The following is a 21,945-nucleotide window of genomic DNA, read 5'->3' on the forward strand; positions in this document are numbered from 1 at the left end:
GGTACAAATACAGGAGCTAAAGTCACTCCATTTGTTTCAGAGGTGGAAGCAATAGAGAAGACTGAAGAATAAGAAAAGCAATGTTGGCACAAAACATGAAATCCATCCAAATCCTTAAAAGAGGTAATCTTACCCTCACAACCACAATCATATGAAAGCCAACTTGAACACTGGCCACAACCACCATCATCTGAGAGCCAACATGAATTCCTCCACACAACAACCATCATCTGAACAACCACCATCATCTGAGAGCCAACATGAACTCCTCCACACAACAACCATCATCTGAACAACCACCACCATCTGAGAACCAACATGAACTCCTCCACATAACCACCATCCTCTGAGAGCCAACATGAACTCCTCCACACAACCACCATCATCTGAACAACCCCCACCATCTGAGAGCCAACATGAACTCTGCCACACAACCACGTCACCTGAGAACCAACACGAACATCCACCATCACCCGAGAGCCAACCAGGGCCTGCAAGACAATTCTTATAAACAGACCATCACATTTCTGCTACCAGGATTTAGAGATTTTAATCAATAATGTGGTTGATAACATAATGGCTGCACTGCAACCTGAATGCAGCTGAAATACTCACAATCTGACACAAGTAAACACAAAAAAGATAGCAATGGTTTTAAACGTTATCTGAAGAAAAAGCTCAGAGACCCCCAAAGTATGTTACAGGAACCGATACAGGACATAGAGACCAGCTTTACTTAAGTACCTTAGGACAATGGGCAATGATAAGTATCCATACTGATCTAATTCAGTGCTTAGATGGAGAAGACATTGACAGGACACCCTGTTCCCAGCAACAGACTACAGCTGAAGGTAAATAATAAGTAATGTAGGAATCTTCTGTGCTACTGTATTTTTGTTCACTTTAACATTTAGGGACTAGTACAGTGATTCCCAAACTTTCATGAGTTCCGGCCAACCACAGTGTTAACATATTTTCAAGGCAACCCTAGGCCTTGTTGCTTATTGACAATTTCATCAAAATAATTAAATTAAATAAAGTGTTCTTATCTATCATCCTTAGGTTAATTTATGTAGTTATAGACATGGTTGCACTTCTGCTCATGCCACATGCTCTGCCATGTCACCCAGTTTGGAACAACTGGACTAGGGGGTTGATGTACAAATCAGTAAGAAGAGGGGAGAGGTGGACCAGTGCTATGGGTCAAAACTTGTTTAATTTGTTCCATGTTGTTTATTTTTCCTGTTTATTAAACATTTGTGGGTATTTTTACTGAGACCACATCCTTTTTTATCGCCATTGATACCCATACGGTGGAGTATGGTGAGGATGTGGAGGATATGACTGTGTAAAGATACCATAGTTACATAGGCCCTTATTCTGGTTGGTGCGGTAATATCCGCGTGCGTTCGTGCCGCCGATGTTTTGTGTCTGCGCATGTGCAGAGGCGTCTCTGCGCATGTGCGAGCGGGGCGTACGGCCAAATCCCGCATGTAATGTGAACACTCGAACAGGGGGTGGAGAGGGGCGTGAAGGGCTATTTGGGCTCATTACCATATGCATACGCCCCGCGTTTCATGGGCGTTCCCATGCAAACGCTGGGCGTACGTATGGTAATGCGGCCGTGACGCACGTGTAGGGGGCGGACATATGACATCGCCGGATGTCAGCTGCCCGCCCAGATCCCTGCTTTTGCACGGAAAAATGTCCGTGTGGTCTGAGGTTGCGGGAGCTGGTGGACCACTCGGTCCATCATTCGATGGTCTGCGACCATCGAATGATGGGGGAGGTTCCCTGAGATGGAGGAGGCGTATTCCATGAAAAATACACGTGCGGTCCGTTCGGCCAGCTTCTTACCGCGTACGGACAGAGTTGGCGATCCGTATGGAAGGCAGGGTTTCGCACGCACGGTCCTGGCCGCATATTCGTATCCGGCAGCACCGATCAGAATAAGGACCATAGTTACATAGTTACATAGGGCCTTATTCTAATTCACTCTTTCTGACAAAATCCTTCTTAGATAGACAAAACCATGTGCACTGCAGGTGAGGCAGGTGTTACTTGTGCAGAGAGAATTAGATTTGGGTGGGGTTTTACTTCAAAGTGAGATCTATATTGCAGTGTGAAAATAAAGCAGTCCGTATTTTCCCTGCACAGAAACAAAATAACTCTCCCAAATCTAATTCTCTCTGCACATTTTACATCTGCCCCCCTGCAGTGCACATGGGGCCTTATTCTGATCGGTGCGGCCGGATCCGAATATGCGGCCAGGACCGTGCGTGCGAAACCCTGCCTTCCATACGGATCGCCAACTCCGTCCGTACGCGGTAAGAAGCTGGCCGAACGGACCGCACGTGTATTTTTCATGGAATACGCCTCCTCCATCTCAGGGAACCTCCCCCATCATTCGATGGTCGCAGACCATCGAATGCAGGACCGAGTGGTCCACCAGCTCCCGCAACCTCAGACCACACGGACATTTTTCCGTGCAAAAGCAGGGATCTGGGCTGGCAGCTGACATCCGGCGATGTCATATGTCCGCCCCCTACACGTGCGTCACGGCCGCATTACCATACGTACGCCAAGCGTTTGCATGGGAACGCCCATGAAACGCGGGGCGTATGCATATGGTAATGAGCCCAAATAGCCCTTCACGTCCCTCTCCACCCCCTGTTCGGAGTTTTCACATTTCATGCGGGATTTTGCCGTACGCCCCGCTCGCACATGCGCAGAGACGCCTCTGCACATGCGCAGACACAAAACATCGGCGGCACGAACGCACGCAGATATTACCGCACCAACCAGAATAAGGGCCATGGTTTTGTCCATCTAAGAAGGATTTTGTCAGAGAGTGAACTAGAATAAGGCCCATAGTTACATTATAAATAAAGACTTGCGTCCATCTACTTCAACCTATGTTTATAATAGTTTATCCCTTGTTGTATAGTATGTCCCGATATTTTAAAGACAGATTATGTTTCTTATTCGTACCCGTGTATGTTTTTAACCAATAAATGTTTATCCAACCTTATTTTAAACGTATTTATAGTGTCTGCCATGATATGCTTTAAACCACAACACCTTTGAGTGAGTATGATACACACCATACATGGAAAAACAGGACACCTTCTGGAACCTTGTGATTTCTGCATGGCATCATATCCAGCAAAAGAACCCTTTATAAGCTTCACTACGTCTTGCCTTTGAGTGAGTATGCAGCTTACTCTCATCCTAGTTTATATACACTGTGGTGATCACACAGGATTGGAAGGAGAAAAGATAACTTTATGTGTTTACACTTACCAGCCGCATTGTGAGTTGGGTACAATTTTGTATAACATCCTCTGGACCCCTTCATATATGTACCTAAAATGAGTGTTGCCCTCTATTTACACAATTTTATTTTATATATCCTTTGCATACATCTCTGTATGCAAAGCAGCCAGCGGCAGAATCTATTTCTATGCCCAGGTACGAAAGCACGGGCCCCCCGTGTAGGGCCCTCTGTTTTGTCAGAGGCAATAGGAACCCCCAAAGAACCCATGATAGTGATGGCCGCCACGAGAATGTTGGAGCATGTACTGCGGTCTCCTGGCCCCACAAAGAGAAAATCGTCCAAATAATGAGCCACACCACAGCAACCTGTGTCGGCCCATATGCACCAATGCAAAAATGTGCTGAACTTCTCAAAGTAGGAGCAGGAGACCGAGCACCCCTTCGACAGGCACTTGTCAATAAATATGCCACTGTCTAGCCGGAAGCCCATGAACCTAAAGGAATCGGTATGAATGGGAAGGAAGCGAAAAGTGGACTCAATGTCCAGCTTTGCCATGAGTGCACCCCTGCCAAAACCCTGGACCATGCTGAGCACATCATCAAACAACTGATAATGTACACTTTTTAGTCATCGGAGATAGCTTCATTGATGGATGCCCTGTGGGGGTAAGACAGGAGCTGAATCAGTCTGTATTTACCGGGGGCTTTTTAGGCACTTCCCGCAGAGGGGAGAAGCACATCCCGGGCAACGGTTCAGCCTGGAAAGGTCCAGCTATCCTGCCTAAATCGACTTCCGCCCACACCTTTTGTCTCACCACCTCGGGGAAATCCCTTGCTGACTTAAGGTTCCTATTGGAGACGACACTAACTGACTTGGGTATTGGTAAGCGAAAAGCCATAACTAAAACTGTCCAACAAAAACTGAGCGTCAGACCTATTAGGGTAACTGACTAATCTGCAGGCCAACTCGGCCACTACGATGGGTGAGGGGGCTTTATTTACCGCTAGTGCTGGCATTGCCCTGCTCGGCGTGTCGTGCGGAGGCCTTACAAGACTTTGCAGGGTGACCCGCTACGCATACCCGGCATTCGTGACGGAAACGGCACTTTGAGCCTTTGTCTCACTTCAAGGCAACCATTGCCTGCAGACTTCTTAGCTTTATCGAAATCCTTCTTCATGTCGGAGGTCAACAAATGTGCCCATCCTAATCTTGTCCCTGATACCCTTGTGCAGACCGCGTCACACTGCCGTATTGGAGCAGTGCACCATGTCACCCACGAATGGAGTCAACACAGTGGCCCTCTCTTTCCTGGCACACTTAGACTCCCCTACTTTCTTTGCTACCGTGCGTGCAACCAGCTTGGTGAACTTGCACGGTCACTTGGGGGACCCTGACTTGTCGCTGCTTGGCGAGGAATTAGAGGAAGAAGACTCATGCAGATGAACCATTATGCTCACCACCCATTGATGTGTCACCTTGGTCGACGGCTGCTGGCAACTGGGTCGCCATGTCAGGTGAAGCCAAAGGTGTCACGAGGCCAGCATCTTGTGAGGTGGCGTCACTTGCACCTGTGCTTGCTGAAACTGGGTGGTCCTCCCACTGGCTACGTTCGTGGCGAGAGGCATTCCTGCTCGAGCTGGTTCTGCAGTGCCTTGTAAGGTCTCCCGTTCTTCACCCTGTGAGGACCCTCTGGACGTTGCTTTGAAACCAGTGCCTGCAGATAGCTCGGGAGAAACATGCATAGTATTAGACCCGGGGCACATATGAGTAGAAGAACCAGTGTCGACCCCTTGTGACCTCCCAGCTGAAAATCCGCGGGAGTAGGAAACCTGGGCTGCGGGGGAATGAAGGGGGGCTGCTGTGCATGGTAGTGAGAATAGCCACCGGCAGGCCAGTGCGGAAAGGGCTGTGGAGGGTAACCGGGCCATCCCGGACCATAATGCGGACCCCATGGTGTTCTGGAAATACGGGAAAGCTGAGACATTGGGTTGTGGCACCGAGGCCGTTATATATCCCTGGTGCCACGTGAGCTACGTGAGCTACTGCACATTCATAATGGGGCCCATAATGAATGGTGATGGCTTGATCATGTTTACCACCAGCCGAAGTACAGTGGGCGATTCGTGCAGCAATGCAATAGCTGCAATGGAGTGGAACCTTCTGACCAGATATAACCAGGCGACGACCAGCTGAGGAGCAGTGGGTGATTCATGCAGCACTGAGTTGTTCTGCGCGTGTGTATCTGTTTTTGTCAGTTCAATATCTAATAAGACCACTATCTGGCTTGATCGTGTTTACCACCAGCCGAGGAGCAGTGGCCAATTTGTGCATCAATCAATGACTCTCAGCAGTGGGATTGCTCAGCTCTGTGATTATTACCAGGGGCGGATTGGCCATTATATTTACCGGGAACTTTCCCGGGAGGCCGCTGCTACTGAGGCCGAATTAGCCAGCAGGGGCAGCACTGAGCACAAATTACAGCTGAGCAGAGCTCAGTGCGGGGCCTGCACGCTAATCGTCACAGACGGCCACCGCAGGGTTGTGGAGCTGCTGCCAGTCAGAGACAGGAAGTGTGTGGATGGGAGGAGCAGGGGAGTCAGCAGCAGCCAGGGCTTTCGAGGTTGGCCACGCCCACCACACTCCGTGCAACGTGCATCAGCCTGCTGCTCTCCCTGCTCTGTCCTGTCACCCGGCTGCTTCCCCCACCACCACACAGACTGCTCCCACCACTCTGCAGGGTCCCTGCACTCCCATGGAAGGAGCAACACAGGCAAGTGCTTGGGAGTGGGTCTGTAATATGAGGGAGTAACTGTGAGCACATGGTGTAATGTGTTTGTGTGTGGGGGGGGGGGGGGGGGCTGTGTATATAATGTTTTGTGTAATGTGTTTGTGTGGGGGGAGGGGGCTGTGTATAATGTAATGTGTTTGTGTGGGGGGAGGGGGCTGTGTATAATGTAATGTGTTTGTGTGGGGGGAGGGGGCTGTGTATAATGTAATGTGTTTGTGTGGGGGGAGGGGGCTGTGTATAATGTATTGTGTAATGTGTTTGTGTGGGGGGAGGGGGCTGTGTATAATGTAATGTGTTTGTGTGGGGGGAGGGGGCTGTGTATAATGTAATGTGTTTGTGTGGGGGGAGGGGGCTGTGTATAATGTATTGTGTAATGTGTTTGTGTGGGGGGAGGGGGCTGTGTATAATGTATTGTGTAATGTGTTTGTGTGGGGGGAGGGGGCTGTGTATAATGCAATAAAGCGTGGACTGTTTATAATGTAGTATGGGTTGAGCTGTGTATAATGTAATATTGGGGTGTGTATAATGTTATAATGTGCTGTGTGTTATATGGCGTGGCTGTGTATAATAGACTATAGGCCTGATTCAGACCTGTTCACTGGGTTGCATATATTTGCAGCCTAGCGAGCAGGTAGACGCGATCCAACATCACGCCAACCCCCCCCCCCCCCCCCCCCCCCTGCGTGTGAATCCCAGCATTAGCATGAAAGTGGATGTGTACATTTACACATCCCCTCGCATGTGGGAGAGAAATCCCTCGATGGTCGCTCCCCATGAAATGATTTATTTTCCCCTTCTACTGACTGACTCATCCTGGCCGAATTCAGGGCGAGAGCTGATGTCAATCGTCTGCCCCAAGCAGGCATAGTCACTCTTGCGTTCACAGGGTTACGTCCAGCGGTTTTATTGGCACACCCATAAAACACTGGGCTTTCCCCTGCTAGTGCCCTGTGTCCTCCAATACTGGAGCGAACACCCCAGCGAGTGTGAAAGTCAGCGAAGGCATTCTACCAGGGGGGTTGCACATGCGCAGACTCCTGCCTCATTGGTGCTGCAATTCTACTAGCGCCTGGAATCTCTCTGAAACTGGTTTTCAAAAGTAGGCAAGCATGGTGTGACGTCCATTGCCCCGCCTCCTTGAGGATCCTCTGCGCCGCCCATCGCCATTGCCAGTGATCACTAAAATACAAATATGAGAACAGTACCGCTGGGTCCCCGATCAGAGGCCGCCAACGCCACACCCTTTGCACTAATAATGTCTGTGGCTTTGCCTCCTCCCGCCCGCTGTTCTCTGAGTCCTCGAGAACAGCGGACGGGAGGAGGCAAAGCCACAGACAATATTAGTGCACTGGGTGCGGCGTCGGCGGCCGCCGATCGAGGACCTGGCAGTACTGTTCTCATATTTTTAGTTTATAATCAGGCCAGGCCACCACCAGGATCACTCACAGGGGGGAATATATTTTATATTTTAAACAAGAGAGGACAGAGGGTGGAAGGAGGCAGGGCCGCTTAACAGGGCAGGTCAGGCACTAGTAGGCACTGTTCACCGGGCTTGGGAGTGTAAGGAGGCCTGTACTATTTAAGTCCCGAACGGATCCGTTGTATGGGCAGCTTTAGCAGCGCTACTACTGTCGGCAACGTGTGGGCATTAGGTATAAGAAGCGCTACTACTGTCAGACACTGGTGTGGGCATTAAGTAAAAGCAGAGCTACTACTGTCAGCAACTGGTGTGGGCATTAAGTAAAAGCAGCGCTACTACTGTCAGCAACTGGAGTGGGCATTGGGTATAAGCAGGGATACTACTGTCGGCAACTGGTGTGGGCATATGTATAGGCAGTGCTACTAATGTCAGCAACTGGTGTGGGCATTACGTATAATCAGCCCTAATACTTTCTGCAACTGCTGTGGGCATTACGTATAATCAGCCCTAATACTTTCTGCAACTGGTGTGGGCATTACGTATAGTCAGCTCTACTACTGAGGGCAACAGTGGGCATTATGTATAAGCAACACTACTACTGTGGCCAATAGGGGGCATTATGTTTAAGAGGCACAACTACTGTGGACATAATATGTGTGACTGTGGACATAATATGTGTGTGTGTGTGTGTGTAAGGGTTCTACTACTCTGGGCATAATATGTATAAGCAGAGCAACTACTGTGGACATTTTTTGTAATGGGCACTACTGTGAAGCATAATGTGAGTAAGGGGCTCTAGGTGCTGTAAAGGGCAATAACTAGGTGTGTGCCAGTGGTGCCTTGCCCATTTGCACTGTGGGTACATCATGTGGTCCAGCAGCTGCAGTTATTGATTGCCTGTTGGACCAAAAGCTCTGATTGGCTCATAACCTGGCGCCATATTTGAAAATCAATTCAGTGCCTCTGCAGGCTCTGCTGGGCTCAGGGCTAGACAGGACTGGATAACACAGTGAGCAGTACTGAAGGCATACTGCAATGGGCACTTCTCTGGGCATTGTGTAAGGGGAACTACTGGTGGCATTATGTGTATAAGCAGTAGTACTTGGGACATTACGCACAGCATAATGTCATATGGGCATTAAAGTGTGCAGCATATTGTGTAAGGGGAATTATAGTGTGTGGCACAAAGTGTAATGGGCATTATGTGGTGTGGCATAACGTGTAAGCACATCACAATATGTGGCATAATGTGAAATTGGCAGTAATGTGTGACATAATGTGTTATTGGCATTACCACGTGTGCCATAATGTATAATGGGCATACTGGTACAATTTTTTTTCACTTTATTGAAACTTTTTATAAGCATCTCCATGTCACATTGCTTATATACCAATTCCACCTTTGATTGTACACCCAATGCAGCTAGCGATCAACCTGATTGACCAAAACTCCCACTCCGGACTCTGAGAAACACACATAACGGAGGGATGATGATACAGAGGTTTGGAACTTGAGTGAAGCGCATACTTCCGGGTATAGTGCTCTCCATGGAACCACCTATGGAACGCATCCTTCCGGTTACTATGCGTACCAGTGACTTGAGCCGTAGAGACGGAAGTGACGTCATCAGGCTGGACATCGGCGCAACATCGGGGAAACGCTGCACCAGGTGAGTGTGATCTTCACTGTTTTAAGCCCTATTTAAAGCAGCTTTTACACTTTGTTATTACTGACAAAAAATCTGATAAAGATTTGAAACGTTGGAATCTACCACAGTTTGGTCGGTACTTGTGTATTATCACAGCGCCCAAGATTTTCATCGCAGGGCATCTCATGCGATGCGATCCGATTTTTAATTGTATGGATATGGCATGCAATTTTTTTATTGGACAAGCACCCTGATGGGTGCTTACTATGTTAAATGCACCCCCATTGTCAACGCCACCCCTACTATCAATGCCAACCCGAAGCATGGCGAGCGCAGCGGTACGCATCCTCCGACCTTTTCATACCCCCACTATCCACGTCGGCGTGGAGTTGATTTTAGATAGTGTGGTGAGCCACCGAGCCCGAATTGTGGCGAACACAGCGAGCCCGGCGAGGGGCGTGGATTACTTCACATGTATTCTGCGTCCGCTCGCCACGCTTCAGGCCTGCTGGGCTCGCCACACTATCTGAAATCATCTCCACGCTGACATGGATAGTGGGGGGTATGAAAAGGTCGGAGGATGCGTACCATTTTAAAGGTTGGAGGATGTGTGCCATTTTAAAGGTCGGAGGATGCGTGCCATTTTAACGGCATGCGATGCTATGCAATATTTTATTGTACTGTGCGGGTGTTTTGACCCGAAAATCGCATTGCATCGCATACCACTAATTAAGGTATGCAATGCGATGGGCTCCGTGATAATACACAAGTCCCGTTTGGTCTATTTATTTACTGACAAACTGGTTGAGTGCTTCCTGCTCCATATTGACTATTTTCAACAGACAAACAGCCTGGGAAAGGCACCGGGGCATGATTTCTGTCAAAAAAGGAGTGCCGGCCATATATATATTTCATCCTCATATATGCGGCCACAGCTTATGCTACAGATCTTACGTAGGACTCTAGGCGTACTATGTCACCACCCTAGGTCCACGCCACTACCCTCCTGTGTCTATTACCTTTAGAAAAGTTGTGGCAAGTGAAGGTGATCTTGTCAGATCACTTAGAAAAGGGTCTGAAATCGCCCCATGTGTACGCCCCTTAAGGCTTTAGGAGGTGAGTTCATGAACATGTTCCCCCTCCCTGAGAGGTGCTCTCCCTCCTCCCATTATTCAGAATTATACATGGGCTGAAAACTTCATATACATATTTTTTAAGTGTATATATTCAAAGTAATCAGCCTTGTTTCCTGCAGTGTCCATGGCTGAATTGCTTGGGCGGCGCAACACTAGTGATTAGGTAGAAACACGTGCAGCTTCAAGTTTGACAGGTATACTGATGTAGTAACCCCGCCTACTGTTATGCTGGACACGCCCATTTTGGTTTGGTGCCACCCACATGAGGCCGCTTCCAGAAATTTTCCAGGGCCACTTTTGGTCCCCAATCCGCCCCTGATTATTACCACTTCAGCGCAAACAGTTGTATGCTCAGCAGTGGATTAATGAATGGGGATGGCTTGATCATGTTTACCACCAGCCGAGGACCAGTGGGTGATTCGTGAAGCAAAGCAATAGCTGCAAAGCAGTGGATCCTTCTGACCAGTTATAACCAGGCGACGACCAGCCGAGGAGCAGTGGGTGATTTGTCCAGCACTGAGTTGTTCTGCGAGTGTGTATATGTTTTTGTCAGTTTAATATCCAATAAGACCACTATCTGGCTTGATTGTGTTTACCACCAGCCAAGGAGCAGTGGGCGATTATAAAAATGATAATTCATTTTTATAAAAAATCATCTACTCCACATTTTGCGGAAGCAACCTCTTTCACCGCTCACTGACCAGGTTCCCCACTGCACTAAAAACTCTTTCGGAGTACACACTGGAGGGGGGACAACTCAGGTAAAATAGTGCCAGTTTGTACAGGGGCATTCAAACTGCCTTTTTTTTTCCTGCCAGTACAGGTAAGGACTGTCTGACATGTCTATTTGGATGGCAGTAGATGCACCAGCAGAGAGGTATTATCTATACGGCAATAGATGCACCAGTAGACTGGTATTATTATTTATACGGCAGTTGATGCACCAGCAGAGACGTATTATATATACGGCAGTATATGCACCAGCAGAGAGATATTATTTATACGGCAGTATATGCACCAGCAGAGAGATATTACTTATACGGCAGTATATGCACTAGCAGAGAGATATTATTTATACGGCAGTATATGCACCAGCAGAGAGATATTATTTATACAGCAGTATATGCACCAGCAGAGAGATATTATTTATACGGCAGTATATGCACCAGCAGAGAGATATTATATATCCAGCAGCATATGCACCAGCAGAGAGATATTATTTATGCGGCAGTATATGCACCAGCTGAGAGATATATTATTTATGCTGTATATATGCTGGTGTATGCACCAGCAGAGAGATATTATTTATACGTCAGTATATGCACCAACAGAGAGATATTATTTATGCGGTATATATGCTGGTATATGCACCAGCAGAGAGACATTATTTATACGGAAGTATATGCACCAGCAGAGAGATATATACGGCAGATCTCTAGTTTGAAGTACAAAACTCAACCAAATCTAACTCTTTTTGCACATGTTACATCTGCCCCACCTGAAGTGTAGCATGGTTTTGTCCATTAGAGAAAGAATTGCTTTTGCAAGTGAACCAGCATCAGGCCCAATATCCACTGCAAGGCTATATGGCATTAATGTTTCCACGCAGTAAAAAAAAAAAGGATGTGCATGTTTTTTTTGTCCTTGCTTCAAAAATGTTGCCCAATATCATGATGGCTGCTGTTTATCACACCTATAGGAGGCCTATTTGTGTAAGGTGCACAAGCCAACACCTGCCTGAGTGCTAGCCTCTGTATCTGGGAGATGAGTGTATTTTAATTCCAATTTAGGCAGCATACTTGCATACCCTACCAAAACAGCAGGGAGGCTTTTAAAAATCAGGTGGCCATCTCAGCCCAACAGATCACCACAAACCTCCTGGGCAGATGAGGGGAACCCAAAGGTGCAATCACGTCATCCTATCCCTGCCCCCACTACACAGTGCCTGTTTTGCCAGTGCTTATTTATCAAGGGTGGGGACACAAAAATGTGATCATGCGAGAACACCCTCTGACCCATATCCCCACTGGCCACACATCCTAAATGACAATCAGGCTGCCCACTGCCAGAGGACAGAAAAGTCGTCATGTATGAATATAAGTTTTTTTTAATTCATATGGTGGTTGCAGAAAATGATACCTCGGCGATGAGTTTATTTTATTTATTATTTATTGCCTCATTATTTTATTCTGCCAGATAAATACATTTTAGAAGTGGAATCATGTGTTGTCATAAATCGCATTTTGCACTCCCACTGGCAAAAATAAGGTACAAGTCATACGTTAGAGCAGTGGTTCCCAAACATGTTTGAATCATGGCACCCTAGAGTATCAGAATTTTCATAACGGCACCCCTAGGCCAAAGCTTTCCTATTGAGAAATGTATTTAAAAAAAATATAAAACTAAATTTATTTAATTTTTTATATATATATATATATATATATATATATATATATATATTTTATTTTTTTTATAAATTTCTCATTCTTGGACATGGTTATGTGGTGAGGGATAGTATTCACTTCTGTTTGTCCATATAACTTAAGTTATGATTGGAAGACACGAACACTAGTTTTGCTTGTTACATTGACCATAATAATTTGAACTGGTCCTGGAACACTAACCCAGGGCACCCCTACAAGTGTCCCGAAGCACCCCAGGGTGCTACGACACACAGTTTGGGAACCACTGCGTTAGAGAGTCCTAATAGTTGCTGGCACCTGCTGGTAACACACTGGAGCTCCTAATACAGAATGTATACTATACATTGCCTATTCATACACATCTGTCTGTATACAGATGGAACATTAGAGCATGGCACTGGACTTAGCTCCATCTAGCAAATCAGTATTTGTTCATTCAGATCACAGATAAAATGTTTCTTCATTTATTATAATAGTATATGAGGGGTCAGATGTAATAGAGTGTGAGTCCAGGGGCCATGCGGGAGGCTGTCCGAACTCGGATCTGTTTTTTAACCCCTTCCCGCCCGCGGACGTACCTGTACGTCACGGCAGCGGGGTAGTTCGCGCACCTTGCCGTACAGGTACGTCCCCGCTGTGTCATGTCGCCTTGTCAAGTGACAAGGCGACATAGTATAGATGGCTGCTGTCATCAACAGCAGCCGATCGTGTCAGTGCGCCCGCGGACCAATCAGAGTGGTCCCGCCCCGCCGATCGCTGTGATTGGTCAGTCAGTCCTGACTACACCAATCACAGCCTTTCTATTGTAAAAGGGGTGTTTTGCTTCTCTTCCCGGGCTCTAACCCTCTCACTGTGTTAGAGCCTTGGAAGGAGAAGCTGTGTCAGAGCTGTGTCAGAGTTTAGGCTGTGTAAAATTGCGCTGATCACCACAATACCCCTGCCTATATCACCCTCCCTGTGGTCATCTGTGCTGGGATCACCCTCCCTGTGGTCATCTGTGCTGTGATCACCCTCCCTGAAGTCACCACCTAATTTTGTGTGTTGTGATCCGTATAATTTTTCTGTACCTTATCCGTACACCATAATTTTTCTGTGCGTTATTCGTACCCCATAATTTTTCGGTGCATTTGTACCCCATAATTTTTTATGTGCGTTACTCGTACCCCATAATTTTTCTGTGCATTTGTACCCCATAATTTTTTCTGTGCGTTATTCGTACCCCATAATTTTTCGGTGCATTTGTACCCCATAATTTTTTCTGTGCGTTACTCGTACCCCATAATTTTTCGGTGCATTTGTACCCCATAATGTTTTCTGTGCGTTATTCGTACCCCATAATTTTTCGGTGCATTTGTACCCCATAATTTTTTCTGTGCGTTACTCGTACCCCATAATTTTTCGGTGCATTTGTACCCCATAATTTTTTCTGTGCGTTATTCGTACCCCATAATTTTTCAGTGCATTTGTACCCCATAATTTTTTCTGTGCGTTACTTGTACACCATAATTTTTCAGTGCATTTGTACCCCATAATTTTTCAGTGCATTCGCACACCATAATTTTTGCAGTGCATTTGCACATTGTCAGTGCTACAAAACCCCACACGTGTTGAATCACCTCATAAATACATACACCAATAAAACTATGGCCCAACGAACATATACTGCCGAGGAGGCATACGCGTTTCTGGCCTCTGAAACTGAGTCTGCTAGCGAGGATGAGACAAATTTCCGTTTGTCATCCTCTTCATCATCTAGTGACTCTGATGAACCCCCGAGGAGGCAACGCAGGACTCCCACTGCAGTAGTCGAGTCCTCTGACCCCACATGGACAACCCCTGAAAACTACGTACCACAGGTCCCTGAGTTCACAGGGAATCCAGGAATACAATTTAATTCAGCAGGGTTCAGAGAGCTGGACTTTTTTAAAAAAAATTTTAGTGATGATTTAGTTGATCTAATGGTCACCCAGACTAATGTTTATGCCCAACAATTTATTGAGCAAAACCCCACCTCTAATTATGCCCAGCCCCGCAAGTGGACCCCTGTACATAAAAATGAAATGGTTATATTTTGGGGCCTTGTACTGTGCATGGGGCTAGTGAAGAAGCCCACGATTAGGTCCTACTAGAGCACAGACATCTTATACAATACACCAATGTTCCGTGTGGCTATGTCAAGGACCCGCTTCGAAGCGATCCTTAGGTTTCTCCATTATAGGGATAATGCACAGTGCCCACCCCGGGATGACCCCAATTATGACCGGATATATAAACTAAGACCCCTAATAGACCATTTTAGTACCAAGTTTGCCCAGGCATACATCCCCGAGAAGCACATTTCAATAGATGAGTCCCTGGTACATTTCAAAGGGAGGCTCCAATTCCGCCAGTACCTGCCAAGTAAGAGGGCAAGGTATGGCGTGAAGATGTACAAGCTGTGTGAGAGTACATCAGGGTACACACACAAATTTAGGATATATGAAGGTAGAGACACAAAAATAGACCCCCCCACAATGCCCCCCCTTACTCGGAATTAGTGGGAAGATAGTGTGGGATTTGGTGCACCCACTGCTGGACCAGGGATACCACCTGTACCTGGATAATTTCTATACCAGCGTCCCACTATTCAAAAGCCTCGCTTCCAGAAGTACTGTGGCATGCGGCACTGCACGTAAAAATAATAGAAGCCTCCCTAGGTCGCTGCTTGGGCAAACACTTAGAAGGGGCGAGAGCAGGGCATTATGCAGCGACAATGTACTGTGTGTCAAGTATAGGGACAAGAGAGATGTCCTTATCTTGACAACAGTGCATGGCCATAGCAGCACCCCTGTCCCAGTGCGGGGCACAAGTACCGAAACCCCAAAACCCAACTGCATTGTGGATTATAATAGGTACATGGGGGGGGGGGGGGGTCGACCTGTCAGATCAAGTGCTGAAGCCTTACAGTGCTATGAGAAAAACAAGGTTCTGGTATAAAAAATTAGCTGTACACATAGTACAAATGGCACTGTACAACGCATTTGTACTACATCGATGTGCAGGCCAAAGGGGGACATTCCTGGAGTACCAAGAGGCAGTAATAAAGGCCCTTATTTTTGGCAACCAGGAACAGGGGGGCCCTAGTACTTCTGGAAGCGAGGCCTCGCGAATTGTACCAGGGCAACATTTTCCGAGTGAAGTCCCCCACACTGGAAAGAAAGGAAGGTCCCAGAAACGATGTAGAGTATGCTACAAAAAGGGGATAAGAAAGGACACAACTTACCAATGTGAAACCTGCCCCACACAACCAGGCTTGTGTATCAAAGATTGTTTTAAGATATATCACACTTCCCTTGAATTTTAATGTACTCCACACAGCTTGTACAAAGAGCCGCATGCCATTACCTTCCCTTCTGAGTCTTGCCATGTGTCCAAACAGAAATTTACAAACACATATATGCTATTGCCATACTCAGGAGAAAAAGCACCCCATAATATGTTACACAATTTCTCCTATTAACCCTTGTGAAAATGGCACATTTTGATCTAAAGTTACATATTAATGGAAAAAAATAGTTTTTTTTTTATTTTCACAGCCCATAACAATTTGACAAAACACCAGTGGGGTCAAAATGCTCACTACGGCCGTAAGTGAGTTCCATGAGGGGGGCTAGTAACAAAAAGGTATCACTTGCTTGGGATTTCCACTGCACAGGTACAATATGGGCTCTGCAAATGCAAGATGGCGCCCGAAAACCATTCCAGCAAACTCTGTGATAAAATGGCACTCCTTCCCTTCTGAAGCCTGCTGTCTGCCCAAATAGCGTTTTACAACCATATATGGGGTATTGCCATACTCAGGAGAAATTGTGTAACAAATTTTGGGGTGCTTTTTCTACTATTGCCCTTTGTGGAAGTATAAAATTATGGGGTGAATCTACAAATTAATGGAAAAAATGACATTTTTCATTTTCACGTATCGATGCCTAACAATTTGACAAAACACCAGTGGGGTGAAAGTACTCACTATACCCATAGATGAGTTCCTTGAGGGGTGTAGTTTACAAAATGGTATCACTTGTTGGGGTTTTTGACTGCTCTGATACAACAGGGGTTTTGCAAATGCAACATGGCGCATGAAAACCATTCCAGCAAAATCTGCGCCAAAAACGCCAAATGGTGCACCTTCCCTTCTGAAGCCTGCTGTCTGCCCAAATAGCGTTTTACAACCATATATGGGGTATTGCCATACTCAGGAGAAATTGTGTAACAAATTTTGGGGTGCTTTTTCTACTATTGCCCTTTGTGGAAGTATAAAATTATGGGGTGAATCTACAAATTAATGGAAAAAATGACATTTTTCATTTTCACGTATCGATGCCTAACAATTTGACAAAACACCAGTGGGGTCAAAGTACTCACTATACCCATAGATGAATTCCCTGAGGGGTGTAGTTTGCAAAATGGGGTCACTTGTGGGGGGGTTCCACTGTATTGGTGCTTCGGGGGTCTTGCTAATGCGACATAGCACCCACCATTCATTCCACCAGAATCTGTGCTGCAAAATCCAAATATCACTCCTTCCCTTCTGAGTCCTGCCATGCACCCAAATGGTATTTTTTGGTCACATATGAGGCATTGCCGTACTCGGGAGAAATTGCGGCACAGATTTTGGGGTGCTTTGTCTCCTTCATTCCTTGTAAAAATGAAAAATTTTGAGCCAGAACTTAATTTTTGTGTAAAAAAATTTAATTTTGCATTTTCACAGCCCAGTTGTACCAAAATTGGTGAAACCCCTGGGGGTTTCAAATGTACACTATACCCCTAGATGAATTCCCTGAGGGGTGTAGTTTGCAAAATGGGGTCACTTGTGGGGGGTTCCTAACTTTTAGCATCTTATGGTGCCTAGAAACCTACATGGTGCATAAAAAATAATCTCATAAAAAGGAGGCTCCAAAATCAAGTAGGTGCTCCTTCTATTATGAAGCCTGTGGTTTGGTCAACGTGCACACTAGGGCCACATATAGGATATTTATGAAAACAAAAGAATTGGGGGAATCAATTTTTAGTCACATTTCTCTAGTAAAATCTACTGTGTTCCTTAGAAAAATGTATTAAAATTGCAAATCTGCAAAAAAAATGAAATTTTGAAATTTCACCTACACTTTGTTTTAATTCCTGTGAAACACCTAAAGGGTTAACAAACTTCCAAAATGCTGTTTTGAATACTGTGAGGGGTGCAGTTTTTGAAATGGCATCATTTATGGGGGTGTCTCACATACAAGTCCCTCAAAGTCACATCAGAACTGAACTGGTCCCTAAAAAAATCAGTGTTTGAAATTTTCTTGAAAATTTGAGAATTTGCTATTTATATTTTAAGCCTCCTAGTGTCCAAAAAAATTAAAAGGAGGCTGAAATAATGATGGCAACATAAAGTAGACATATGGTCTTTGTTAGTTATTAACTATTTTGAGTGGTATGATTATTTGTCTCACAAGCAGAAAATTTAACATTTTGCAAATTGCAAAATTTTCAGTTTTTTTTCCAAATTTTGGTATTTTTCACAAAAAAACACAGACTGTATCGACCAAAATTTGCCACTAACTTAAAATACAATGTGTCACGAGAAAACAATCTCAAAATCAGTTGGATAAGTAAAAGCATTAGAAAGTTATTCCCACATAAATTGACACATGTCTGATTTGAAAAATAGGGCTGCGTCCTTTGGGCCCAAATAGGCAGCGTCCTTAAGGGGTTAAGAAGCAGTCATTTTCAAGGCATGGTTTTGCCTGATAAATGATTGCCTCTTTAAAAAAAAAAAAAAAACCTCTTTGTTTGGCCAGCATTGTGCAGACTCACACTGCATTACATACCACCCCAATTTTCTGCTACCATCATATTCAATTGAATTGTATATTTACATTGGATATTAGATCAAACAAAAAACAAGGTCACATATATTGATTAAGGAAGATCCTATAAACGCAAATAAACTAGTGGCATCCTTATCCTTTGTTTACCTTAATTGTCAATACTATGTTGAGAGAACAATTAAAGAACACTTATGGTGTGTACACACGGTCGGAGGCCATGCTATTCAATCCCGATGCGATTGGATCAAATCGCACGGCAAGCCATGAGACATGCATGCCATTTTGACTATATAGTATAGAAGATCTGTACTATATAGTCAATGCAGCCCTTGTCTATCTGGCTTCGATTTGTGTTGTGTGGGAGCACGCATCGGGATCACAAGGTTAAAAAACCTGTGCGATGTGCATGTGATCCCAATACGATTTTGACTGTATAGTCAAAATTGTATGCTGGATTGTACCGTGTGTGTACACACCATTAAGGCTCATACATACTGGATGACTTCAGCACCGTACTGAGCAATGTAGTTAAACACAGATTGCTCAGCACATATCGCTGACACATTCTATGCACCTGTGATGTGTGCTGGGCGATCTGTGCTGACCAGTGTTCTCTGGTAGTTATATTTTATGGTGTTTGTCACTCGTGTATGTATAACACATTGTTTAATCCTTCTTAGAGGGAGATGTATCAGAGAGTGATAAGTACCAGCCATCGAGCTCCTTGAACTGCCATGTCTACATTATTACTCTCCAAGGCTTAGTACATGTGCCCCTTAGTATTCCACCTGTATATCTTCGGATGCCAATTTTCTACATGTAAAACATACTGTGTATCTATCTTCCATTCTATTTTATAAAACAGCCACAAATGTTAAAAGGTAATCAATCTAAATTCCTCATATAAAGCTTTCAAATAAATCTTATGAGTGGTTCATGGTGTGGCAGGTGAAAGATAATTATCTGCCATATTTACGGGATTTGTATTTTCCAATGGAGTAGCCGGCCATAGTATCCATTCATATCTATTCATATCTGGCGGCCACCAAATACGTACGAATATGTCCCCTTTGCCCCAGGGTAGGTGGGCACTGGGCTGATGGTATAGTGTAAATAATAGATACTGTATAATACTATTGTGTTTTGTTTTAGAATAACAAGTCCAGCAAGCCTGCACCACATGCATGGGCTTGGAGAACCATAAATCCCAGTATGCGGGGCATTAAAGGGACACAGACACCAGAATAATAAAACTTTAATACATACTAAAATCATTCATACTATACATATCTATGACTTCCATCATTGGCCAGTCCTCTTCTCCAGTAGAAATCCCTGAGGGTACCTGTGGAAGCAAATTGTACTTACCAAGGCCTCCAGGCGTAGATAGCATCCTCTTCGTTCCATTGTAGACAGCCCGGGACTAAAAAATAAAAAAACGAGACATAAGTACCCACAGACCACGACAGGCCAAGAATGTTTTGTTTACATTCTCAGCTCCCCCGCAGAAACTGGGGGTTGATCGCTTCCCCCAGCCAATCAGAAACTTTTCCCATAGGCTGCTGCTGAGGAGTATTTTAAAGTGTTTTCAGGTCAAATGTATTTTACATACTGTATGGCCGGTTGGTAAATTTGGAATCACCATTCGAATGAATGGTGATTCCTATATGTATTCTTTCAATGGCGTATGCATTTGGATGCCTCTCAAAACTATATGAATAGCTGTATACTGGCCATTGTGAATTTAGAAATACTGATTTAGTAACGGCTACGAATAAGTCTATTCTTAGCCATTCGGCTCTTAGTAAATTTCCCCAACAATTACTTTGTTGTTTCAATTGATGTTATCTATTGATGAGGTCTTGTGTGACATCCCACTGGATAGATGAAAAACTATTTGAACTAACATTTACCACTTTGAAGGTGGAAACTGCATGATTCATGTATTATCAAGAATATGTATTTGCCTATTAGTACAGCTCAATGAGAGTTTATTATATTTAGTATTGGCAAATTCTGTCTTAATTTCCAACATTAGTTGGTTTATCTATGATATCTTTAACATTATCCTATAGGACTTAAGCCTTGCATACTACAATCACCACCCACCTAGTAAAGCAAGAATGACACTTCTGGCTCATTAGAAAATTATAATAGAAGTATTGTCACATACATATGAATACAATATTTTAGACCTGTCACTTGCTGGGTTGCTAGCTATTATGTTATAAGACACTGGACTATTGTTACAAATCATAAGGTAAGGAATAGGAAATAATCGTTTCTCCGTGTCAGTTACAGGATGTCACCATTGCATCATGTAATACCACAAGACAATGTGGGCCTTATTTTGGTTCATTCTTTCTGACGAAATCCTTCTTAGATGGACAAAACCATGTGCACTGCAGGGGGGCAGATGTAACATGTGCAGAGAGAATTAGATTTGGGTGAGTAATTTTGTTTCTGTGCAGGGAAAATACTGACTTCTTTATTTTTACACTGCAATAAAGATCTCACTTTGAAGTAAAACCCCACCCAAATCTAATTCTCTCTGCACAAGTAACACCTGCCCCACCTGCAGTGCACATGGTTTTGCCCATCTAAGAAGGATTTTGTCAGAAAGAATGAACCAAAATAAGGCCCTGTATCTCAGAGACTGCACATTATATAACATTACAAATTTAATTTTGAATTTTTGAAAGCTACTATTATTTCAAAGCCAATATTCATGGCTACATGGTAGCAATTAAATTGCTTATATCAATAGATAACTAGTAACTACTTTTAATAAAGCTGATGCATGAGGTTGCATTTGATAACCATACAAGGAGGGGCAATATTTGCAATACACCGAAGCAGCCAATTGGCAAATCGTTTCAAGTGTCTAGCACAATAGTTTGTATAACTGATCTCCATTGTTATAAAAATATAAGCAATATTTCAGTCAGTGGTACATACAAAACACAGTAAGTTATAAGTAATAACTTTTTACTTTTATTTAAACTAAAACTACTTCTTTCTTACTTTTTACAATGTAAATATGTCACAAAAATCTTATTGTATAAGTTGTGCCCAAATGAAAAGTAGACTTTTGCTGTAGCGGCGTTATATGCAATTGCAGTGGGTTAATGTGTTTGGCGATAGATGGTGCAGCGTTTTTCCCAGTTGTGCATGTGTCCAGTTTCTTCATTCCTGGAATGGATTCCACCAGATCAGTGCCTAGCGCTGTTATCCAATTTCTTTGTGCAGAAGGTGAGTATGCTTCAGAAATGTATCACAGGATGTATGGAGAGCAGTGTCATCAGAGGCGATAGATCAGTGGTCTCCAACCTTATTTGAGCGAGAGCTACTCGCGACAGAAAAAGACCAAAAAAAACCTCCCGGGGAGCTACTAAAATTT

At 44.6% G+C, this 21,945-nt stretch overlaps 1 protein-coding gene across 5 annotated transcripts in view; it reads left to right on the plus strand.

The window, feature by feature from the left end:
- The window catches only part of PDE10A (phosphodiesterase 10A), a 400,353-nt gene that overhangs the window by 130,506 nt on the left and 247,902 nt on the right, over positions 1-21,945 (plus strand). For 3 of the 5 annotated variants that reach the window (XM_083176481.1, XM_083176483.1, XM_083176484.1), the window contains one exon: positions 41-851. The exons of the other annotated variants lie outside the window; for them this stretch is intronic. In XM_083176481.1, coding sequence (XP_083032607.1) covers positions 761-851 — 91 coding nt within the window. In that variant the 5' untranslated portion in view covers positions 41-760. The remainder of the gene's footprint in view (positions 1-40; positions 852-21,945) is intronic. 5 annotated transcript variants of the gene reach the window in all.

The sequence above is a fragment of the Crinia signifera genome, chromosome 3 (genome assembly GCF_055691185.1).
Source record: "Crinia signifera chromosome 3, ASM5569118v1, whole genome shotgun sequence".
Classification (NCBI taxonomy): domain Eukaryota; kingdom Metazoa; phylum Chordata; class Amphibia; order Anura; family Myobatrachidae; genus Crinia; species Crinia signifera.